The 22,880-nt window shown below is 35.7% G+C and overlaps 1 protein-coding gene across 1 annotated transcript; it reads right to left on the bottom strand.

Moving 5' to 3' along the window:
* Window positions 1-3,253: 3,253 nt before the first annotated feature.
* Window positions 3,254-15,342, bottom strand: clcnk (chloride channel K). Its single transcript, XM_073823685.1, has 19 exons — window positions 15,189-15,342; window positions 14,944-15,075; window positions 14,618-14,746; window positions 12,709-12,848; window positions 12,544-12,621; window positions 12,344-12,419; window positions 12,081-12,206; window positions 11,780-11,864; window positions 11,552-11,653; window positions 11,105-11,189; window positions 10,849-11,013; window positions 10,697-10,766; window positions 8,944-9,048; window positions 8,611-8,827; window positions 8,294-8,427; window positions 7,945-8,015; window positions 4,082-4,162; window positions 3,906-3,992; window positions 3,254-3,797 (listed from the first exon to the last, which is right to left on the bottom strand). The coding sequence occupies exons 1-19, from the start codon at window positions 15,340-15,342 to the stop codon at window positions 3,759-3,761; spliced, it is 2,076 nt and encodes a 691-aa protein (XP_073679786.1). The 3' UTR covers window positions 3,254-3,758.
* Between the last annotated feature and the right edge of the window lie 7,538 nt (window positions 15,343-22,880).

The raw sequence follows: 22,880 nt of genomic DNA, 5'->3' as shown, positions 1-22,880 counted from the left end.
CAACTGTGCTCACAATTGCCACAGATTCATAAATCACGCATATGTAGAACTGAAAAAAGAAAGTATTACCTCAGATGCCTTTGAGTAACTTGCCTCCATGTTGTGTTAATGATTGTGTCAACCATTTTGTGCAGTCCTTTGTATGTGTAAATTATGATTTAATCTTTAAAAAGATCTATTGCGGCAGAAATCGCTTGCTAACAAGAAAATTCTTGTGTGTTCTTGCGAGCGACGGAGACAAAAGAGTGAGAGCTGGAATAACAATCATCTGCCTTTTCTCCGTAATTAGCCCCATTCACACTTCACTGACAAAGAAAGGTGATGCAAAGACAGAGATAGTGAGGTAGAAGTGGGGAATCAATGACGGAGGGGATTATTGTAAAAGCAGAAGCAGGAGAGGGCGAGAGAGGAGGGTGTTGGGAGGTGGAATGGTCAAGTGTTATCATGCTCCAGGGTCTTTTAATAGAAGTTTACACAGTGTGATCCTCGTGTGCCGTGGCAGATAATGTGTGCGACTGCTTTTGTGCTCCAGGGGAGGGGTTGAAGTAGGATTTAATTGTGTTGATAGAGGTGCCGAGGCGGTGAGCAGAATTGAAATTGTGTTTGCAACTGGAATTCAATTTGAGCAAAATATATTAAGGAACAATACACTGAATTTAAATGAATTCTTATGAAACCTTTTCTGTGGAAAAAGCACAAGGAATAAAGAGCGAAAAACAGAGAAAAAAGCAGAATTGGGATGGTTGAGAAATCAAACGAAGGTCATTTTATTACTGAAGCCTTTGTTCTGTTCGTCTCTCCCAGCGTGAGGCTCATAAAGCTAACAAGCTGCATGAGGTTACAAACAGATATCTCATTTCTTTCAAACTCTAGCCATGTACATCCTTTTATACGGGGTTGGTTTTGTCAGATTTATCTATACAGCGTGACAGCAGCAGGGTAAGACCCTGAATGTCTCCCCTTTGTTTTTCTGATCCTCTTCGAGAATATATATCCCTTTATCGAAAATTGGTGGAGAAACACAATTTGTGAAAAATAAATAATAAAAGAAGTTTGCTTTGATTCAAATCAATAAATATAAAAGTGTTGATGAGCAAAAGTCCATCTGGTGGGCTACAATGATATACAGTCAAATTAAAATGTATTCAGACACCTTCAACATAACGGTTTATTCGCTATAGTTACAAAAATGGTAATAGATGACTTCGATAGAAAGTCAACTGAATATTCAGTCAACTGTTAGTATGACAATATTTACACAACTATCAATACTTTGTTGATCAATTACCAAGCAATGCTTAAAGTTGTTCAGTCTGTGGTGTGAAAAGGTTGCATTAGCAATTAAAGAAAAAACACTTAAGCAACACATGGTCAGGAATGAATTTTGGTCCCAAATTTTTATGAGTTTTACTGGTAGTCCACTTTATGAAGAAGCTTTGGGTATAATATGTCACAGTTTACCTTATTTTGCTGTCCTCACTTACATAAATGAACTATGGTGTCAACCACTAGTATAAAAATATCAAAAATGATATCTAGTGTCTGAATATTTTTGGTTTGACTGTAAAACAGCTACCAAAGCAACTGTGATAGGGCAAAATAGGCATATCCAGCTATATTTGGTATAGCAATATGCTTTTGAGCAACATTTATAAACATATAAATGGATATAAACATTTCATTACATTTTTCTCTTCCGCCAACATATCTGACTTTACATTTAAGATGCAATAAAATAGGTTTTGTACCCCAAATATTATTTTTTCACAATTGGTTAAATGATTAGTTCACTTGCAGAATAAACATTTCCTGCTATTTTACTTACCCCCATGTCATCCAAAATGTTCCTGTCTTTTTTTCTTCAGTCGAAAAAAATTAAGGTTTTTGAGAAAACATTCCAGGATTATTCGCCATATAGTGGATTTCAATGGAAATAAACAGGTTGAAGGTCCAAATTGCAATTTTAATGCAGCTTCAAAGGGTTCTACACAATCCCAGCCAAGGATCTTGGGTCTTATCTAGTGAAACAGCTTTTTTTTTCTAAAAAAAATACAAGTTTATTTACTTTTTAATCACAAATGCTCATCTTGCACCAGCCTAATCTCACACATTACATAATCACGTTAAAAAAGTCACACGTGGTGTAGAGCGTGCAAAGAAAGTCAAACAGCCTTTACAAAAAGATAAAACAACGATGTTGGATAATTTTACTCTTGATAGAGAAATAGAGATTTTTGCCCTACCCTAGCTTTTTGAAATGAAGTACACAAATCAAGAACTAACCACGCTTGACATTTCCAACGTGATAACGTAATGTGTAAAGATGCACATGCGCATCGCAGAGCTAGTGCGAGATGAGCATTTGTGGTTAAAAAGTATATACATTTTTATTTTTATTTTAAATGACCGATCGTTTCACTAGATAAGACCTTTATTTCTCGGCTGGGATCGTTTATAGCCCTTTTAAAGGGATGGTTCGGAGTAGAATTGACTTCATTGCTATGCACTCCGAAGCCCATCTTAATACCCCATCCGAAGTTTTTTTTACCTTAGTCGAACATTTATGGAGATATTAGAGTTTTTCGAATTGCTTGTTACAGGAGTGAATGGTACATGTGATGTATCTCGTAAATTGCACCACTAAACGTGCAAGTAATCTTACCAAACTTGTACAGTAGTGTAAATAGGTTATGTACTCACAAAACGCTGCATCAGAACATTTGTAAGTCCACCATGAGTGTTTTAAAAACACGTTTTACCCGAGAACTACTAGTCTCAAAAACTACAAGTCGATGTCTTTTTCCTGGTTTGAAAAAAGCACGTAAAAGTCCTCCTACTACATCTGTGTGCATGTCAGCTTATAGGAGGACTTTTACGTGCTTTTTTCAAACCAGGGAAGTGACGTCGACGTGTCGCCATTTGTAGTTTTTAAGACTAGTAGGGATCGGCTAAAACGTGTTTTTAAAACACTCATGGTGGACTTACAAATGTTCTGATGCAGCGTTTTGTGAGTACATAACCTATTTACACTACTGTACAAGTTTGGTAAGATTACTTGCACGTTTAGTGGTGCAATTTACAAGATACATCACATGTACCATTCACTCCTGTAACAAGCAATTCGAAAAACTCTAATATCTCCATAAATGTTTGACTAAGGTAAAAAAAACTTCGGATGGGGTATTAAGATGGACTTCGGAGTGCATAGCAATGAAGTCAATTCTACTCCGAACCATCCCTTTAAGCTGCATTGAAACTGCAATTTGGACCTTCAGCCCGTTGATCCCCATTGAAGTCCACTGTATGGAGAAAAATCCTGGCATGTTTTCCTCAAAAACCTTAATTTATTAAGGTTCTTCCACTGGAATTGAACTAATCCTTTAAAGAATAACTACTGACAAAACCTGAAAATAGTAAATTAGATTTTCATTAGTCCTATAAATCAAAAGATTTACAAAATATTTAAAAGCTAGATCGGTGTATCTTAAAATAACCCTTCTGTACAATTTTGCCATAAACAGTTGTTCAGCATCAAAATAAAAATGAGAATAAATAAAACATTTTACATTGGAGGAACTTCATCCCTGTTGTAGCCTACTAAATTGCATAAGATTTCTTTATTATTTCACTATGAATAATTATCCACATAAAGATCTGAGAAAAATCACCAGCAGATGAAATGATTATCAAAATGGAAGGCACAAATTGATGCCTGTCTTTGGTGTGTGAATCTGATGTCTGAGCTAACTGTCCGCGCATTAGACTTCCTTCGCCATCTCTTCGATTATTTTCTTCATCTGGAAGAAAAATCAAGTGTCATAAGAACATCCTTTCTGTTTTACAGTACATATGCATCGATGTATGTGAGTGTACATGTTTGCCCTTGTGCAGCCTGCTCTAATCACCTCTTTCCATGTGATGACGCCACACAGCCGCCCACTCTCCGTTATAAACAGACGCTGCTCACCCGTGACACTCATGATGCAATGAGCCTGACAGAACACACATAAACACGTATTATGCAGAAGAAAAAAGACACATAATGTGAAGTAAACCAGCTACTAGTTTATTCTCACTGCACCTGCTTTACAGTGCTCTCAGGAGTCAGATGTAGCCGCACAGGTTGAATAGAATATACGTCTTCTAACTGTTTACCTAAACCCTACAAGAAAAAAAGATTTAGTGATGATGATGAAAAGCAGATACGTTTCTGATCTATCAGATTTTTAAGCCAAGAGGAAAACAAAAAGGTAACGGTTTACAATAAGGTCTCACCCTCAAGCCATCCTATATGTGTACATTTCTTTTTCACATGAATACAATCAGAGTTATATTAAAAAATGTTCTGGCTCTTCCAAGCTTCAAAATGACAGTCAGTGAGGGAGATTTTGAAGCCTAAAAAAGTGCATCCATCCAGCATAAATAATACTCCACATGGTTTCAGAGGGTTAATAAAGGCCTTCTGAAGCAAAGTGGTGAGCTTATATGCGCTTTCACGAGAGAGTGCCATTCCAGCGGATGACTTAGATATAGCGTAAGCTCCAGTGAGAAATGACAAATGTGGAAGTGCAGAGGAGAGAGCAAAATGAATTAGAAGTACAAAACTAGGATTTGTAAAGAAAAATGTTGAAGAATTTCGATGTAAATCAAGAAATGACTGGTTTTCTTTTTTTTCTTGCAATTCCGAGTTTATATCTCGCAATTCTGACTTTTTTGCAATCCCAAATTTATATTTTGCAATTCAGAATTTATATCTCACAATTCTGACTTGTTTGCAATTCAGAGTTGATGTCATAATTCTTTTTTTTCTCTGTTTTCTCCCAGTTTATATCTCGTAAAGACTTTTTTCTTGTAATTCTGAGTTTGTATCTTGCAATTCTGAAAATTTTTCGCAATTCTGACTTTAAGTCTTGCAATTCTTACTTTATAACTCACAATTCTGACTTTTTTCTTGCAATTCCGAGTTTATGTTTCACAAAGCTGACATTTTTTCTTGCAATTCTGAGTTTGTATCTTGCAATTCCGAGTTTATATCTCGCAATTCTGACTTTTTTGCAATCCCAAATTTATATTTTGCAATTCAGAATTTATATCTCACAATTCTGACAATTCAGAGTTGATGTCGCAATTCAAGTTTTCTCCCAGTTTATATCTTGTAGTGACTTTTTTTCTTGTAATTCTGAGTTTGTATCTTGCAATTCTGACTTTAAATCATGCAATTTTGACATTATATCTTGCAATTCTGACTTTTATTTTTGCAATTCCCAGTTTATATCTCGCAATAACTTTTTTCTCACAATTCAGATTTTTTTTGTGCAATTTCAAGTATATATTTCACAATTCTGAATTTTTTCTCACAAATTCCGAGTTTATATTTCCCAATTCTGACATTTTTCCCAAGGATTCCACATCCTAAGTAGCCTGGCTAACGCCAAACCACGACATGACAACGCCATGATTTGTGGTCTGGGAACCGCATGTTCATTTTCTCGTATTTGAGGCATGGTTTACGAATGCCCAGAGCCGTTTATTGGGCGCTACGAATGTCTATCAAATGCGCCTGTGCGTAGCTCATAGCCAATCGTTTCAATTATACCGGACGACATACGTAGAGTAGTCTCGCATAGCCAGACCTTCAGACTGACGGCTGAAGGTCTGGAATTCATGGCAGCTTTAATTGGCCAAGGCCCGCCTATAAGGCCGTTTGACCGACATGTCAAACAACCAATCATAGTTCGTTTCGTTCAGCGTCACGTTTCGGGGCGTAAAAATGTCCCCACAACAACAGACTGGCATGCAACAAGTCAGTCATTGAAATAACCAGCATTGAAAGTTAACGAAGAAGAGGGAGAACAAGCGATAAGTCAGTAATTTGTTCGCGAACGTCGCAAATGTGTTTAACAACAACGGTGTCTGCATGAGCACCTTTTAGCAAAACGCTGAGTAAACCAGTCTGCGCTTTGTTTCCCGGCGGACCGAAAATAAACGCGACACTTGCGTGTTCCGGAAATCCAAGTCAAATTCAACTAATCAGATGACAACTTCGACAATCCTGAAGTGTTTCCAGTTAAGTGTACCAGATGCATCAGACGTTTAGCCAACGTTCCGTGAGCGTGACGTCTGAGGCTGAGACCGTAGAGTGACAGAAATTCGACAAGGAAGAAGATGAAGAGTTTTGACTGAGGACAAAGTTATGCTTCATAAATTATTTATCAATCGTAATTCAACGCTGACTTTTTAACATGCATTTGACCGAATTGTCTGCTTTTGTCTTTATTTCCGATTACATAAGTCTTTTATACTTTATACTTATACTTTTATAATGGCTAATATTGTTCATTAAAACTGACATTTAACAAAAAAGGCAGAGTTGTGCTTGTCATGTTTCATTTTAATATACATAGAGTAAAGATGTATTATACACAGTGCACATATAGCTTAAATCACATATTAATATGTTTTATTATTTTTTAAATGAGTACGAAAAGAGAGTTATGGTTTATATTTAGAAGAAAACAGGCAGTGGTATTTGATATCACTTCCTTTTATTGTAATTATTGTTTTGTAACGCGTTGCATTTTTGTCACTGTTTAACGTTAAATGAAACGGAAAAGAGGCAATGCTGTTTGATATAATATTTCGTTTCACTGTAATGTTGTACATTCCCTGAACTACGTTTTGGCAGCTATTAATATGTTTAAATGAAAACGAAAAGAGGCAGAGGTGGTTGATATCATATTTCGTCTTATAGTAAATACAAACAGTGAAGCAGTGAAGATAACCGGAGTAGAAAAGGCGAGCTGACTGACGTTATTAAGTACACTGCTGTTCCATTTGCAGAATTACAGGACTTGCATCCTCACGTCCTCGGGAGTTCATACTCCCAAGTCAAACTTCCAAGTCCGAACTACGAAGGACGCAAGTCCGAACTTTGCGTACTTGGTATCGAGAAACGGCCTTGTGTGTAACTATCTAAGGCTGCATCGAAAGATAACTTTGCATCTGCTGCCATGCTGGATCCATATTTATAAACAAACTGCTTCGGTGAGTCGCATAGAAGGCGTCATCGTCTTGCTGCTCCCTCCCCGTTCTGTGATTGGTTCCCTATCTGAGGTGAAAATTTGGTCCATGGTTTCCAGGCTGCCTAGCAGCGTGAATAATGCCGCATTCCAGACAACCCGTAACCCGTGTTTTTCCGACCTTCTACCAGTGAAAGTGCACTGGAACGGCAGTCAAACCCGTGACTTCCCACTCGTGAACTCGTAGATCGATGTACTCCCAGTTACGAGTTCTGACGTAAAATAGCCCGCGAAACAACAATAGCAGCCCTAATGGGTGCGGTGTTTATGCAAGTGGCACACGGTGGAAAAATAGAGCTTAGGACAATATAACTTTGCAATCAAATTAATAATAATATTAAAATAATAATAATTCATAAATGTACCCAGGCAGTTTGGCGTGACTTGCCTGGAATGCTACAAAGTCCTGAGTCGTGGTTTGAAGTGGTGATTTACCAGTTAAAAAACCTGCTTGGAACGCAGCATTAAATCGTGCTGCGCGCAAGGCAGCATAGGGAAACCCAGGCTCGTCCTAAGTCCAACTGAACTGTGAAAACTATTACAGGTGTTCGTTGTTTTATCACCTCTAGTGTTTATTTTTGTTGGAAACTGCTGTGATATGTACTTATTGGTGCGTATAGCACATGTCAAAGACGACCGTTTACATAGGAAGAAACAATTAAAAAGCACTACAGTGGAATGCAAAATCACTTTGTGTGAACTGAAATAATTTTTTTCCATTTTCTACAACCCTTTAAAAAAAGCCCTAACTGTGAATCCAGCCCCTGAATTAAAGTCCTTAAATTATTCTTTTATTATTTTTATTAATCTTTCAGTAACTTTGCACAATTCTTGTTATGACTCAGCACATTATGGGTTCAATTACCTCATTTCTATGCTGATGCAGACGCTCCCGCAGCTGTGATTTGTAGATTGTACCCAAGAGAATAGGGGAGTCTGGGAGACAAGAGAAAAAGTAAATGACATTGCACAGCCAAAGCCTCAGACTGTCAGTCTCATTTCTTTCAATATTACCATCACTGTACTGTACTGGAACATTATCTTGAGGGTGCGGTCTTGAGTATTTCTACTCATCAGCACACAATCACTTTGTCTTTGGCCCTTATCGGAGCACATTTCATTGGCTTTCACTCTCTTCTGTCAAACACCAAAGTGCCATTAAGGTCAAAGAGGTGCGATTGTGTCATTGAGCTGGTGATATTCGTTAAACTCACCGTGAGAGTCCACCACAGGAAATTCGTTGTCTGTGCTGTCGTTTAGGATGTGCTGCAGACTTGTCAGTGTCTCGGTCCTTTCCAGCACGACTCCCGCTGGGATCACAAACTGCTTGATCTGAACATTGGCCAACCTGTGGGAGAGTGTTCATGATGAAAACAATTTACTATCCAGCCACCACTGCCTTCACGTCTCCCCTCAGAATCTTGCTTTGCCAAAAGAAACGCAAGGCAGTGTCATCTCATGAAAAATGCAATTTAATTTCAAGTCATAACATGGTGGAGCCTGAAGGCAGACGAGCACACGGTTTACTAACTTTGGACATGCGCGGATGAGAGATGGCAAGTGCGGGAGCTGTTTAATAAGGGATATGCCGTCGTAGAACGATGGACGATGCTTTGCACGAGCCACTGCGTTGGATACCAGCGTAGCAACCAGAGCTGGGACTGCATGAGAGCACTGGCCTGTCATCTCCAGGGCCAATAGGGCAGGAGAGAGCGTGTGTGTCACAGCCCCTGAGAAGGCGGCTGCCCCTGTACACACAAAATATAGGCCCATCAATACATTTAGACAGGCCTTATTGTCTCTGTGAGGCAGCAGTGTTGATAATCCCCTGTCAGAAAGTTGACAGGATAATAAGTTTGTTTACCTGCTAGCGCATAGCCACCCGGGTTTATCAAACTCCCTGCTGATGAGATTCCATCTGAAAGCAAATAGGCCATGGCCTCACCTACCAAACGCCCCACTGCAGCACCTAAAACAAACAGATGCTGTTTCAGTGGGGCTTTTTGAAACATCTTTTGGCCAACTGGATTTACTGAAAACTGCATATTATGGATCTAACACAGAATAATAAATTTAAAAAATGTAATTGCGACTTCTTTATATAGCAATTCTGATTTTTTTCTTGCAATTCCACAATCATATTTAGCAATTCTCATTTTTATTCTCAATTACGAGTTTATATCTTGCAATTCTGACTTTTGTTGCAATTCGAGTTTATATTTTGCAATTCAGACTTTTCTCTTGCAATTCCGAGTTTGTATCTTGCAATTGTGACTTATTTTCTTACAAATGCGAGTTTGTATCTTGCAATTCTGACTGTTCTCACAATTCTGAGTTTATATCTCGCAATTCCAAGTTTATTTCTCACAATTCTGACTTTTCTCGCAATTCCGAGTTTACATCTAGCAATTCTGACTTTTTTCCTGCAATTCTGAGTTTATATTTAGCAATTCTGACTTTATCCCTTGCAATTCCAAGTTTATATCTCGCAATTCTGACTTTACTTGCAATTCCGAGTTTATCTCCCAGAATTCTGAATTTTTTTTCTGAATTCCATGTGTACATCTACCAATTCTGACTTTCTGCTCTGCAATTCTGCAATTTTGACTTTACTTGCAATTCCGAGTTTATATCCTGCAATTCTGACTTTTTTCCTTGCATTTCCAAGTTTATTTGATGCAATTCTGACTTTTTTTCCAATTCCGAGTTTATATCTCACAATTCTGACTTTTTTCTTGCAATTCCAAGTTTATATCTCGCAATTCCGAGTTTATATCCCAGAATTCTGAATTTTTTTCCTCGTAATTCCGAGTTTACATCTAGCAATTCTGACTTTCTTTCCTGCAATTCTGAGTTTATATCTCGCAATTCTGACTAAGCTTGCAATTCTGAGTTTATATCCTGGAATTCTGACTTTTTTTGCTCACATTTCCAAGTTTATATGATGCAATTCTGACATGCAATTCCGAGTTTATATCTCACAATTCTGACTTTTCTCACAATTTCTGAGTTTACATCTAGCAATTCTAACTTTACTTGCAATTCCAAGTTTATATTCTGGAATTTGGATTTTTTTCCCTTACATTTCCGAGTTTATTTGATGCAATTCTGACTTTTTTTCTCACAATTCCATCTTTATATCTTGCATTTCTGACTTTAAGTGCAATTCTGAGTTTATATCTTGGAATTCTGACTTTTTTCCTTTACATTTCCAAGTTTATATCTTGCAATTCTGACCTTTTTTTCTCACAATTCCAAGTTTATACCTCGCAGTTCATATGGTTAAACTGTGATTTAAAGTAATATATTATAAACTATTATAACTACATTTAACTACAATTAAGTGTAGATAGCTAAAGATATTCAGCAAAACAAAATATTTTATTTGTTTCATTATTTTATTTTCAATCTTTTATGTTTTTTTTTTTCAAATATTCAAATAGTTACTTATTTTTATATTTTATCACATTTTATTTATTATATATTAGTAGTAGTAGTAGTAGTAATACAATTGTTGTTATTGGCATTTTAATTAATATTATATTTTTATTGTGTATCATTTATTTATTATTTGCATACAGTATTATGTAAATTCCATGGTATGATGACCTACTTACCGTAAACAAATACTGGCATGAAATATCCAGCAGGTAAAGGCAAAGTACAAGCCACGACCAACAGCCCAACCTTAGAGAGAGATGTTAGAAATCATGAAATCAGAGAACCTTTTTAAACTCTTGAACAAGCAAAAATACTAATTTTATTTCACCTTAGCAGTAATGAAAAATCCTAGCGTTTGAAAATAACTTTTGCCAGGTGGGTTCCATGCCTGCCAGAATGTTTTCTGAGGTTCAGGCAGGGCAGATGCATTCTGGGAAACAATGTACCAGGAATCGCTGTCTAATAGTGAAGTAAGTAGCTGCTTCATTGTGAGCTGCAAGAAAACAAGAAGAAATTTAAAGTGTGAACAGTAAGTACGTAAGTTTGATACACTGCCAGTGTTCTAGAAATAGGCCTATCCTCACCTCAGCAGCTATGAAATGTCCCGCCGAGTGATAAAACGTAAAGCAGGCGAGGAGAAATGCCACTATGGCTGAATAAACGGCCTTTCTGGATAAATTATTTATAAAAACAAGAGGCAGCTCTGGGTTAGATCACAACAAATATCTCCAGGCATCCAATCAAAAGACATACATCTGCTATCAACATACAGTGGCGTCTATAAATATGAGACCATATTGCAAATCTAGGATTAAAAATCTCATTTAAACCTGGAAATAACTCATTTTATGATAGAATTTTTCAATCACATTGTTATTCTGAATTGCATTCTAATAAACTAGAAAAAAGCACACAGTGGTCTAACAAATTTGGACCTCATCTAGAAAGAAAAAGATAAGAAGGCCTAAAAGAAAGTCTATCAACTTGTACAATATGACTTCCAGTCTGTGGGAATAAATCTTTCAGCTCACTCTGTTGCCAGAAGTCTGCTGATGGGTTTGCTTGTTTTGACAAAACGCAGAGCCCAGCGATGACAGAATAAATAAATACAGCTGAGAATACTGCAGAACAGCCTGAATCAGAGGAAAACATAATCAGAATGATTACTGCTTCGTGAATGTTTAATTATATAACCCAAACCCTGAGGTAACAGATATGACTAAGCAGTATTTAACTTATGACTGTGCATTAGAACTTACCCAAGGAGAGCGAAAATGAATATTTCAAAAGGCTGGTAAGGCAGATCAGAAGAAAAGCTGGTTTTAAACAGGGCCTGGATGGTTTCTGTGAACATAGATCAAAGAAATATTGAATCAGTTCTCTCAGAGAGCCTTCTAAATAAAACCAGATTACAATAATGTGGTGTGATACTTTGTTCAATCATATCTAAATTCAACTCAAGACTATCTGATGGCTTTAGAGCACTTTGGTAGATGAGATTACTACAAAAACACCAGTGGCATCCATTAGGAGGCGCTGTAGGTAGCGTAAACCTCTCACCTTGATCTCCACTACAGACTGAAAGCATTCTGAAGGTGATTGCGCCGCAAGCCGCTGCAAAGAAGCAGGGACAATAATCTCTGACTGAATAATGAGTCCCCATCACCTCGATACTGAACAAAACACCTATGACAATGAAACAGAGATAAATATACAGGGAAAGGTCAGCTGGCAATGACTGACTGATGAGATACAATAATGACTTTGTTTGTTTGTTTTTTTTTAGTAGTAAAGCATATCAGATCACAATGACGTCAACTCACCGCTGACTGGAGCCCCAAAACAGCTCGCGACGCCCACTGCTGAAGCCGCAACCAGCATTTCTCCTTTAGCCGCTCTCTGAATGAACGGAGCCACAAGAGTCATTAGCATAAGTAGCCTTCTATACAATTTCCATCTGGGTCTCATAATGCCAAATGAAAGTGGGCTGTGTGGTTCATGTTTTGCAGTTCTGTTCAGATACCTGCTTTCCACCACGGCAGGAAACATGCAGGCGACTCATGAACGCACCCACCATGATAGATAAATGGACAAATGGACCCTATTGAGATGATAAGGTCAGTATATTTATAAAATCCATTTATCCATAAGTTCCACATCTTTACTTGCATATAAGATGGGTTCTTACCACTTTGCCGAGAAACACTGTGCTGCCTGAAGCTAGTGTGCATATCAGGCCAAACAGTTTGGCAAAGAGATTGGAGAGGGACAGGTAATCTGGCATGTCTATGCCTAAGAGAATAGCCCTGGCCTCAGGAACACCAGAGCCTGAGGGGTCAAACACAGCATGCCATGACAAACTGCACCCAGACAGCCCTTTTCAAAAAATACTCGTTATATGTGATTAAGTGTGGCTGTGTTTCATAACACAGTGCATAATCCCAAAGCAATCGTCTTTATTGCTGTTAATAAAGCTTTGGCAGCAGAGGCGTCATGCCCAATTAGAGCAGTTTTTTTTTTTTTTTGCTGAAATGGATTATATTTCAATTATAGTCTATTTGTATATTTGAAACTTTGGTTTAATGGATTATTGTCTTCTAAAAAAAAAACAAACAAAAAAAAAAAACGCTTGTTTGTCTAAAACGATGGCAGAAATCTATGGTAGGCTGTTTCGTCCACTGAAAAAAATCAATAAAAAGGTAATTTTGACCATTTGACCACAAATATATAATATAAACTCACAATTGCATGTTATAAAGTCAGAATTGTGAGAGATAAACTCTGAATTCTAAGAAATAAAGTCAGAACTGCAAGCTTAAAACCCAAAATTCTGATGTTTTTCTCACAATTGCAGTTTTGTATCTCATAGTTCTGACTTTTTTTCCTTGCAATTATGACTTTTCCTCAGAATTGTGAGATATAACCTTGCAATTTTGAGAAATAAACTCGCAGTTGCAAGTTATATTCTGACATTTCTTTTTTAGAATTGCATAATATAAACTCGTAATTGTGAGAAATAAAGTTTTAATCTTTCAATTCTGACTTTTTTTCAGAATTGTAAAATATAACTAAATTGCATGTTATAAAGTCAAATTTTGGGGCAAAGAAGACAGATTTTTTTCTCTCTTTTTTTTACTTTAAAATTCACAAATGTTTGTTATAAAGTCATAATTGTGAGATATTGCAAGTTATAAAGAATTGCGAGATAAAGTCACAATTCTGACTTTTCTCAAAATTGAGTGATATAAACTCACAATTCTGAGAAATACAGTAAAAATTGTGAAATTAAAACTCAGTTCTGACTTTTTTAGCAATTGGGTATTTGTATCTCAAAATTCTGACTTTTTTGTGTAATGAAATTGTCGCAATTCTGGGAAGGAAAAGTCAGAATTGTGAAATACCAACTTTTTTTCTCAGAATTGTGATATAAACTCAAGTCAAATTTTGGGGAAAGAAGACTGATATTTTCTCAGAATTGTGAGTTTATATCTCACAATCTCACAACTTCGTAACTTGCAATAGTTTGTTATAAAATCACAACTGTGAGATAGAAACTTGCAGTTCTGAGAAATAAAGTACATTGTACAATTCAAACAAGTACATCTCACAATTCAGACTTTTTTTCTAAGAATTGTGAGAGATATAAACTCATAATTGTGAGTTATAAAGTCAGAATTGCGAAATAAAAAAACTTTCTCACAATTACGAGTTTACATCTTGTAATTCTGACTTTTTTCAGAATTGTGTAAAATGAACTCGCAATTGTAAATTGCGAAAAATTTAAATGTGCAATTCTGACTTTTTCTCAGAAACTGCGAGTTATAAAGTACATTTTTGAGGGAAAAAATTATGTTTTCAATATTGAGTTTATATCTCACAATTGCGTGTCATAAAGTAACAATTGCAAGATATTAACTAACAATTCTGAAAACATATAATAGAATTATGAGATTATCTTGCAATTCTGACTTAATTACTCCCAATCGATCTCTGAATTGCCCTTAAAAACAAAACATGCTTTTGTCCACCTTTTTAAGCTCTTTGAATTTTTTTTTCTTTTTTTTTTTTTGCAGTGTACAGATGAGTGTGTAGCTGACCTGCAGAGAATGGGCACATGCTGTGGGCAAAGCTGGTGGACAGAGCACAGAGGCAAGCTGGGTATAGCGTCCAGCAGAGGAACTGCAGCAGGTGGTGACCCTTCAGACACCCATACAGCCATTGGTGAGCTAATAGGAGAGAAGGACACAGGCTGAGGTTTGTGGGATAAATGCAAAAGAGTCTAAGGTCAGGTCTGGTTTTGAAAGACCTTGCCCCACTCAGCTGCTAGAATGCTTCAGTGCTCAAACAGTTAACCGACCCACTTGCATCTGTATGTAAATTTTGTACGAAACCTTTTTTTGAGTGACGAGGTAGAACCGCTCACCATTCAGCAGCTTGGCTACAGTCATATCCATGAAGAAGCTCATTAGAGCGGTGATGATCCCTAACAGGGCATAACAGTACCACTCCATTCTAGCAAAAGACACCAGAACCTTCTTCACATACAGCACACACTCTGGCCAAATGTAAAGAACATAAATTACAGCGGGTAATTGATCATTTTGAGTTTACTGCATTGAGGATTGATGGAGTGACAGCATCAATGACAGGGGAAATGATGTACCTCACCTCTGATGCGTGACCGTGATTGTTGCCATGGTTTCCGTGAACGCTCATTAGAGCTGATTAACTGTTCCTCTGCCTTATCTTGGTCTGTTTTATCTTCATCCGTGCACTGTTCTTCATTTTCTTCAAGACGTTTTACATTTACAGTCTCATCCATTGTCTAAAATGCAACATGTGAGCTCTTAATTAAATGTTTCATATATATATATATATATAAAGATATTTAGTATTTTTTGAAACTGTGGAAGTCAATGGCTACCATCAACTGTTTGGTTACTAACATTCTTTATAATGTCTTATTTTGTTCTCAACAGAAAAAAGAGACTTGGTTTTTGCTCTGATATGCATTTCCAGCTGTTAGACCTTTTCTGAGAGGTGTGTGCCTTTCTAAATCATACTCATTCAAATGAATTTGCCACAGTTTAACTCCACTCCAAGTGTAGTAACATCTAGAAGCAATATAAGGGTATGAATCAAAGGGTATGAATACTTATGCAACGGGATCTTTTCACTTTTTTATTTTTAATAAATTTGCACAAATGTTAAAAACATATTTTTTGCTTTGCCATTACGGAATAGGGAGTGTAGATTGATGTGGGGAAAAAGTAATTTAAAGTAGTTTAACATAAGGCAGCAACATAACAAAATGTGAAAAAAATGAAGGGGTATGAATAATTCCGCAAGGCACTGTAGATGGTATGCTATTTTAAAACATCACAGAGCATTAGAGCACCACTCAACGGACATTTCAAGTCAGAACTGTGGTGACACGTACAAAACCAACGTCACATAAAAACGTACCATATGTACATTCATCTGTTCCGGGGAAAAAACCAAACACTCTTTTAGGGCCACTCAGTGGACATTTTGCATCGAATATATCACAAAACTTACATTTTGCGGAAAAATTCCCAGAGGTATGTACGTTTTTTTTAATTTATATTTATATTTTTATATTTATACAAAATGTGTTAAATCGGCTGCACACAGGGATTGGCATGCTGAAAAGATTCGTCTATTCTTATTTTTGTTGAATGATAAATATCATTAAAAATCACTCTGCATTTACAGTCAGAACCATGTTACAAGTGTTGTATCATATTACAGTTCTTATTTTTTTATAAAAACGTTTTATATATATTCTATTAATATTAATAATATTGTATTCTGTTGATGTTGATTTTACTAGTAATATTCTAATCTGTATTCTACCTCAATTGATCATTGTTTGGAAAGTATTTGTCATGTTCTGACAATAAGCCATAAATAATAATTAACTGTCTGTGGTTTTTCTTTCATTCAGGAGTAAAAATCTGCCTTTAAAATTGAACGATATAAAGATTAGACATTTATCGTGATAATTATCGATATCGACTGATATGGAAAAAATTATCGTGATCATTTTTTTTGCCATATCGCCCAGCCCTAGACCCAATTATAGCACTTAAACACAGAAAAAGTCAGATTTTCATGATATGTCACCTTTAAACACAGATAACAACACATACCGCTCATGTCTCACCTGTATACAGCACTCGCATTAAAAAAAGTTTACAAAAAGTAACTGGTTTGTCCATCGACAGAAATATACTGTATATAGCCAAACTCTGTTTGTTTTATGCTTTGTCATTTTTAACAAACCATGTTACAGATGCCTTGTCAGATTTAAGTGGAACCAGGACGCAGTGCAAGTGCATACCGAACCATTGGTGGAAAACGTTATAGTAGAACAATTACACCCGGCATGTAAGAAGTAGGATATATTATTATTATTATGTCATCGCGATTATGTACGACTGACTGCACTTTATTTCTAACAATTAATTACAGACACTTGGAAAGTTCCAGAATATTCCAAATGATTTAACGCCAGCCTAATGTCATTTGAAAACTAAAATACAAACTTTAAAGAGAGCTCACCTTTCAGCCCGTTGACTCATTCCACATGAAAGACCGTTGAGGTCAGAATCAGCTCTTTAGCCTGGCGTCACCAGATGTAGCATGAAAGGAAAATTAAGCTTTAACTTATTTATGGTGCACATCCTCTCCTGCTTGCCTCTGGGCAGCCACTCAATTGGAACAATGTGAAATTAAAGTTTCCTTTTTTGTTTTCTCTGAAATTCATTTTGATCTCACAAATGTCATCGAGACGAAACCTGCTGCGGCCTTTTGGAACTTTTAATTAGCCAGTTAATGAAATGACCTGTGATGTGTTATGAATCTTTGGTGTTAAGGCCGAGAGAGAGCAGAGAGTGATGGAACCTGACTGACCTTTACAAGTGTCATCAGGACTCATATAACCCTCACACGCTTTAATGAGCCCTGACCACATTTCTTAACAGGTAAAAAAGAGAGGCATGGATTAAAAAGTGTACCCAGGTTTTCTCATGTGTTGCATAATTTAGAATGTGATTGCCCCCTTATATGGTCTGTGTTTGAGCACTGATTCACATTGCATTAACCTTCATTCAAGGTGAAAGCAATCACACACACACCACACAAATCATTCACTTGACTCAATGTCGCACACAATCCAAAATCACACAGTGCTGCAGTGGAAATACTAATATTTTAATTTCATCATGCAACAGTGGATTCCATTAAGCCATTCCAGAAAATAAAACATTAATGCATCATTTAGGTCCTGCCATCTCACTGCCATCGTATCCCTTACAAAACAAAAACAAATGGTAATATACTGAAAAATATACCAGTCAAAAAAATTTTAACAGTAAGATTTTTCATGTTTTTTAAAGAAGTCTCTTCTGATTACCAAGCCTGCATTTACTTGATCCAAAGTATGGCACAACGGTAATATTGTTAAATATTTTTACTATTTGATTATATGTTAAAATGTAATTTATTCCTGTGATCAAACCTAAATTTTCAGCATCATTACTCCAGTCTTCAATGTCACATGATCTTTCAGAAATCATTCTATTATGCTGATTTGCTGTTCAAGAAACTCTTGCTGTTATTTGTCATTATTATCAATATTTGAAACAGTATATCTTTTTTTCAGGATTCTTTGATGAATAGAAAAGATCCAAAGATCAGCATTTATCTGAAATAAAAAGCTTTTGTAACATACACTATACCATGCAAAAGCTTGGAGTCATTTTTTTTTTTTAATTATAGAAATTAATACTTTTATTTAGCAATGATGCTTTAAATTGATCAAAAGTGATGGTAAAGACATTTATAATGTTACAAAAGATTTCTATTTCAGATAAATGCTTCTTCTGAACTTTCTATTCAACAAAGAAACTTGAAAACATTCTACTCAGCTGTTTTCAACATAATAATAATAATAATAAATGTTTTTGAGCAGCAAATCAGAATATTAGAATCATTCCTGAAGGATCATGTGACTGGAGTAACGATGCAAAAAATACAGCTTTGAAATCACAGAAATGAATTACATTTTAAAATATATTAAAACAGAAAACCATAACTTTAAATAGTAAAAATATTTAAAATTTGTACTGTTTTTTGCTGTACTTTGGATCAAATAAATGCAGGCTTGGTGAGCAGAAAAGACATCTTTAAAAAAAACATTAAAAAACTTTTGACCGGTAGTGTATATTGTCACATATTTTACAATATATGAAAACTTGAAATTCCTTATGTATTATTAAATGTATTGTAATATATTAACACAATGTATAATTCTGTATATTTTAAATATACATTAAATAATTTAATATTAATCATCAGTGTATATTTTTGTTTGTGTAAGGGATTTCCTGCCCTCTGAAATTTACATTATAGTCACGATGATTCGCACTAACTCAGACGATAAATTAATTTTTTCAAACAAACCATAAGATGCATTATTCATTTCCTTGTTGTTTACACTTGGAAAGCAATAAAGCCATTACTATTGCACATGCTATAGACTAATTTAGCTGAGGGATAATGCTTTAATTATGATGGAGTCACTTTCTCTGCACTCTGAAAATGGATAACTTGTCTTACCAACTTGAAACAATTTCATGTCCTTTGGTTTTGGATTCATCTCCCTAATATCCTCCCATAATTTGCGGCACAACCCTGCATGACAAAAGATTCAGAATTCAAGCTTTTTTGAAATGCAAAACTCCGTGATCATTTTGGAATTGTTTTATCCTCACTGACAGAATCAATCTGCTCCTCCTTGAGGAGTGACTGGATCACAGGGTGAATTTGTGTGAAATGTCACAATAATAATAATCCTTCCCTCCCGCCATGACTGATGAGCGGCGACCCTCTGTCATTCCGCATTCTGTTCCTTTTCCCTGTCAATTTCCATTCCATACTTATTGACCAAGGCGTGTGGATGCTACCAGGCTATTTGAATGCATTTTCTTTCTCATCTCAGCCTTTATTATTGTATGATTTGTTTTGGTACTATAATTTGAGTCTCTGTTTATTGTATTTAGCTGCATTGTTAGTCGCTCTTGTGTGTCTATCCCTCAGTCCTAGCATAACAAACAACTCACACTGAGCAACAATGATAATCCAATATTATGTAATGATCAGCAGCTGACAGAATCACAAATAGTGCAACACAAACTCTCTCTCTCTCTCTCTCTCTCTCTCTGAGCTTCCCTGCATGTTTACATACATTGCAAGGGACCTTGCATATATGGACCTTGCATATATTAGCCATTTTCAGACCAAGGTTCATTTTCAGGCCAAGGACCTTTTGTATATTGTATAAAAAGTGTGTCAACGTGCATACAGTACCAATAGTAATGTATATAAATACTTTAATAATGGCAGACAATTAAATCCTTAGCTTCTTTAAATTTGGTTTGATTTTAATACTTTAAAATATAACCTGAAATTTCAGCATCATTACTCCAGTCTCACATGATCCTTCAGAAATTATTTTAATATGCTGATTTATTATCAATGTTGGAAACAATTGTTCTGCTTAATATTTTTTGGAACCACTAGTACTTTTTTTCAGGATTCTTTGATGAATAAAAAGTTACACAGCATTTATTCAAAATAGAAATCTTTTATAACAAAATATGTCTTTAATATCACTTTTAATTAAAGGTTGTATCAGCGATTTCTAGCCTGAAACATAAAGTGTCAATTTCAGCTGACCTTTCATCACGATCCGCTCGCTGCCTGCCCCATAAATTGTCTGTGAAAAAACCGCGTCTCTCTGGTCAGCCTAGGGTCCGAGATATGCCAAAAAAACAATCGGCACTACCAACCTTTCCACAGATAAACAAACTGTGTTCCAACCAATCAGCGTCAGGGGTTTGGCGTTGTGGACTTTCCTACTGGTGCAGGGATGTGAGGGAGGCGGAGCAAAAGTCCACAACACCAAACCCCTGACGCTGATTGGTTGGAACACTGTTTGTTTATCTGTGGAAAGGTTGGTAGTGCCGATTGTTTTTTTTGGCATATCTCGGACTCTAGGCTGACCAGAGAGACGCGTTTTTTTCACAGACAATTTATGGGGCAGGCTGATGAAAGGTCAGCTGAAATTGACACTTTATGTTTAAGGCTAGAAATCGCTGATACAACCTTTAATTTAACACACCCTTGCTAAATAAAAACATTAATTTCTTTCAAAGAAAGAAAGAAAGAAAGAAAAAAATGACTGACCCTAAACTTTGAATGATAATGTATATTATTAGAAAGAGATTTCTATTTTTTTTTTTTAAGTTTTATTCATCGAAGAATCCTGAAAAAGTATCACAGGTTCCAAAAACATTATTAAGAAGCAAAACGTATAAATAACTCAGCATATTACAATGTTTTCTGAAGGATCATGCTAGAGTAATGATGCTGGAAATTCAGCTTTGCATCACAGAAATAAATTCTATTTTAGAATCAGAATTAGAATCAGAAAAAGCTTTATTGCCAAGTGTGTTCACACACACAAGGAATTTGTCTTGGAGCTTCTAGTACAGAAAGTACAAATATAGTGCAGATAAACATAAAGTTAATGTAATAAAACACTAATATTAAAAAAGAATATACAATAAATTATAAATAACAGTAGTCATAAAATATACAGAAAAAATAGATGTCCATAGACAGAACTAAAAACAGAAAACCATTATTTTAAATAATTGCAATAATATTTCACTGTATTACTTTATTTCTGTATTTTTAATCAAATAAACAGTAAAAAGTAAAAGTAAAAAGACTTTAAAACATTTAAAATCTTACTGATCCCAAACTTTTGAATGCCTGTGTTTATACAAGTTTTGGAATAATAAGGAGTGTTTTATGCTCGCCAAAGCTGCATTTATTTGATTGATTTATTTGAAATACAGTAAAACAGTAATACTGTGAAATATTATTAGAATTTAAAATAATATATTTTAAATAATAAAAACAGTTTTCTATTTCATTATATTAGAGAATGAGATAATTAATCCTGTGATGAGCACCAAAAATAATTGAACAGCATATAAGAATATTAGAATGATTTCTGAAGGATCATGTGACACTGAAAACTGGAAATTCAGTTTTCCATCACTAGAATAAATTACATTTTAAAATATATTCAAGCTGAATTTAACACTTTAATTTTATTGGACAATATTAGTATTTTACTGTTTTTTTTATTAAAGTATTATATTTATTATATATATAAATTTGATAGGCAAACTCAAACCAAACTTGTATCTCCCATATATCTCCACAAACCCTTATGTTTATTCATGCAGTTACAAAACTGTTCCCTGAGGCCTGTCCAATGATATCCATAAACTAACTGAATGCTTGTGAGGATATCAAGTGAACTTTCTGAAGTGAGCTCACACTAAGCCTGAGGACAAACTGTGCTAGTCGCGATTATACTGTTGACTGATTAAATGCTCTTGCTCTCTCTCTCTCTTTCTTTCTCCCTCCAGTGCAGATTCAAATTAGAAGAGCTGCATTGGTGACAAACTGTAAGAGTTAATGTTAAGTTTCTCAGCAGGATTTAGTAAATCTGTGAAAGTCTTGAAAGTGATAGTGTGATTACATGCCATGAGAGGCCACTAGATTTGTCCTTCTGGACAACAAAGAGGCTCCAGAAATACTGTTCGAAAACTGCTTTTACTGCAGTTATGCACATCTAAAATTATATTCTGTCATCATTTATTCACCCTCATGTTATTCCACACCTGCATGACCTACTTTCTTCTGCGGAACACAATTGATAAAGAGATAGTTCACCCAAAAATGAAAATTCTATCATGAATTACTCACCCTCATGTCGTTCCAAACCTGTAAGACCTTTGTTCATCTTCAGAACACAAATTAAGATATTTTTGATGAAGTCCAAGACACAACTGACACATTCAAGGCCCAGAAAGGTAGTAAGGACATTGTTAAAATAGTCCATGTGACATCAGTGGTTCAACCGTAATTTTATGAAGCTACAAGAATACTTCAGTTTCTTCTCTTCCATGGCAAAGCATGCGATTTCTGTAATGAGGAGTAAAGTGTCTATTATTAGCAACTCTCCTCCGTAAACAAATGCCTCTTAATCCATTTTCCTAACGTCATCTGTCCCTCAACTTCACGCTCTCATCAACATTCCTTCCATCTTTCTGTTAACCCTCTCTCTGAACTTTCATTCCTCATCACTGTTGTTTATACAGAGATGATGAACAGCCTCAGGACACGTGTTTACTGTAATTTTCTGATTGACAGCCTCTGACGCCTCTTGTGAGAGTGCATTTGCAAATCACGGCA

The sequence above is a fragment of the Garra rufa genome, chromosome 18 (assembly GCF_049309525.1).
Source record: "Garra rufa chromosome 18, GarRuf1.0, whole genome shotgun sequence".
NCBI classification, from domain to species: domain Eukaryota; kingdom Metazoa; phylum Chordata; class Actinopteri; order Cypriniformes; family Cyprinidae; genus Garra; species Garra rufa.
Note: the sequence above shows the minus strand (reverse complement) of the source record. Positions and strands in the feature narration are given on the sequence as shown.

Excerpts from the sequence above, each read along its gene's own strand:
- clcnk (XM_073823685.1), bottom strand. The coding sequence starts at position 15,342 with ATGGATGAGACTGTAAATGTAAAACGTCTTGAAGAAAATGAAGAACAG. Across the intron at positions 12,849-14,617 it reads CATGTGCCCATTCTCTGCAG|GCTCTGGTGTTCCTGAGGCC; the intron begins GTCAGCTACACA and ends TTGACCCCTCAG. Across the intron at positions 12,207-12,343 it reads TTTTGGGGCTCCAGTCAGCG|GTGTTTTGTTCAGTATCGAG; the intron begins GTGAGTTGACGT and ends TCATTGTCATAG.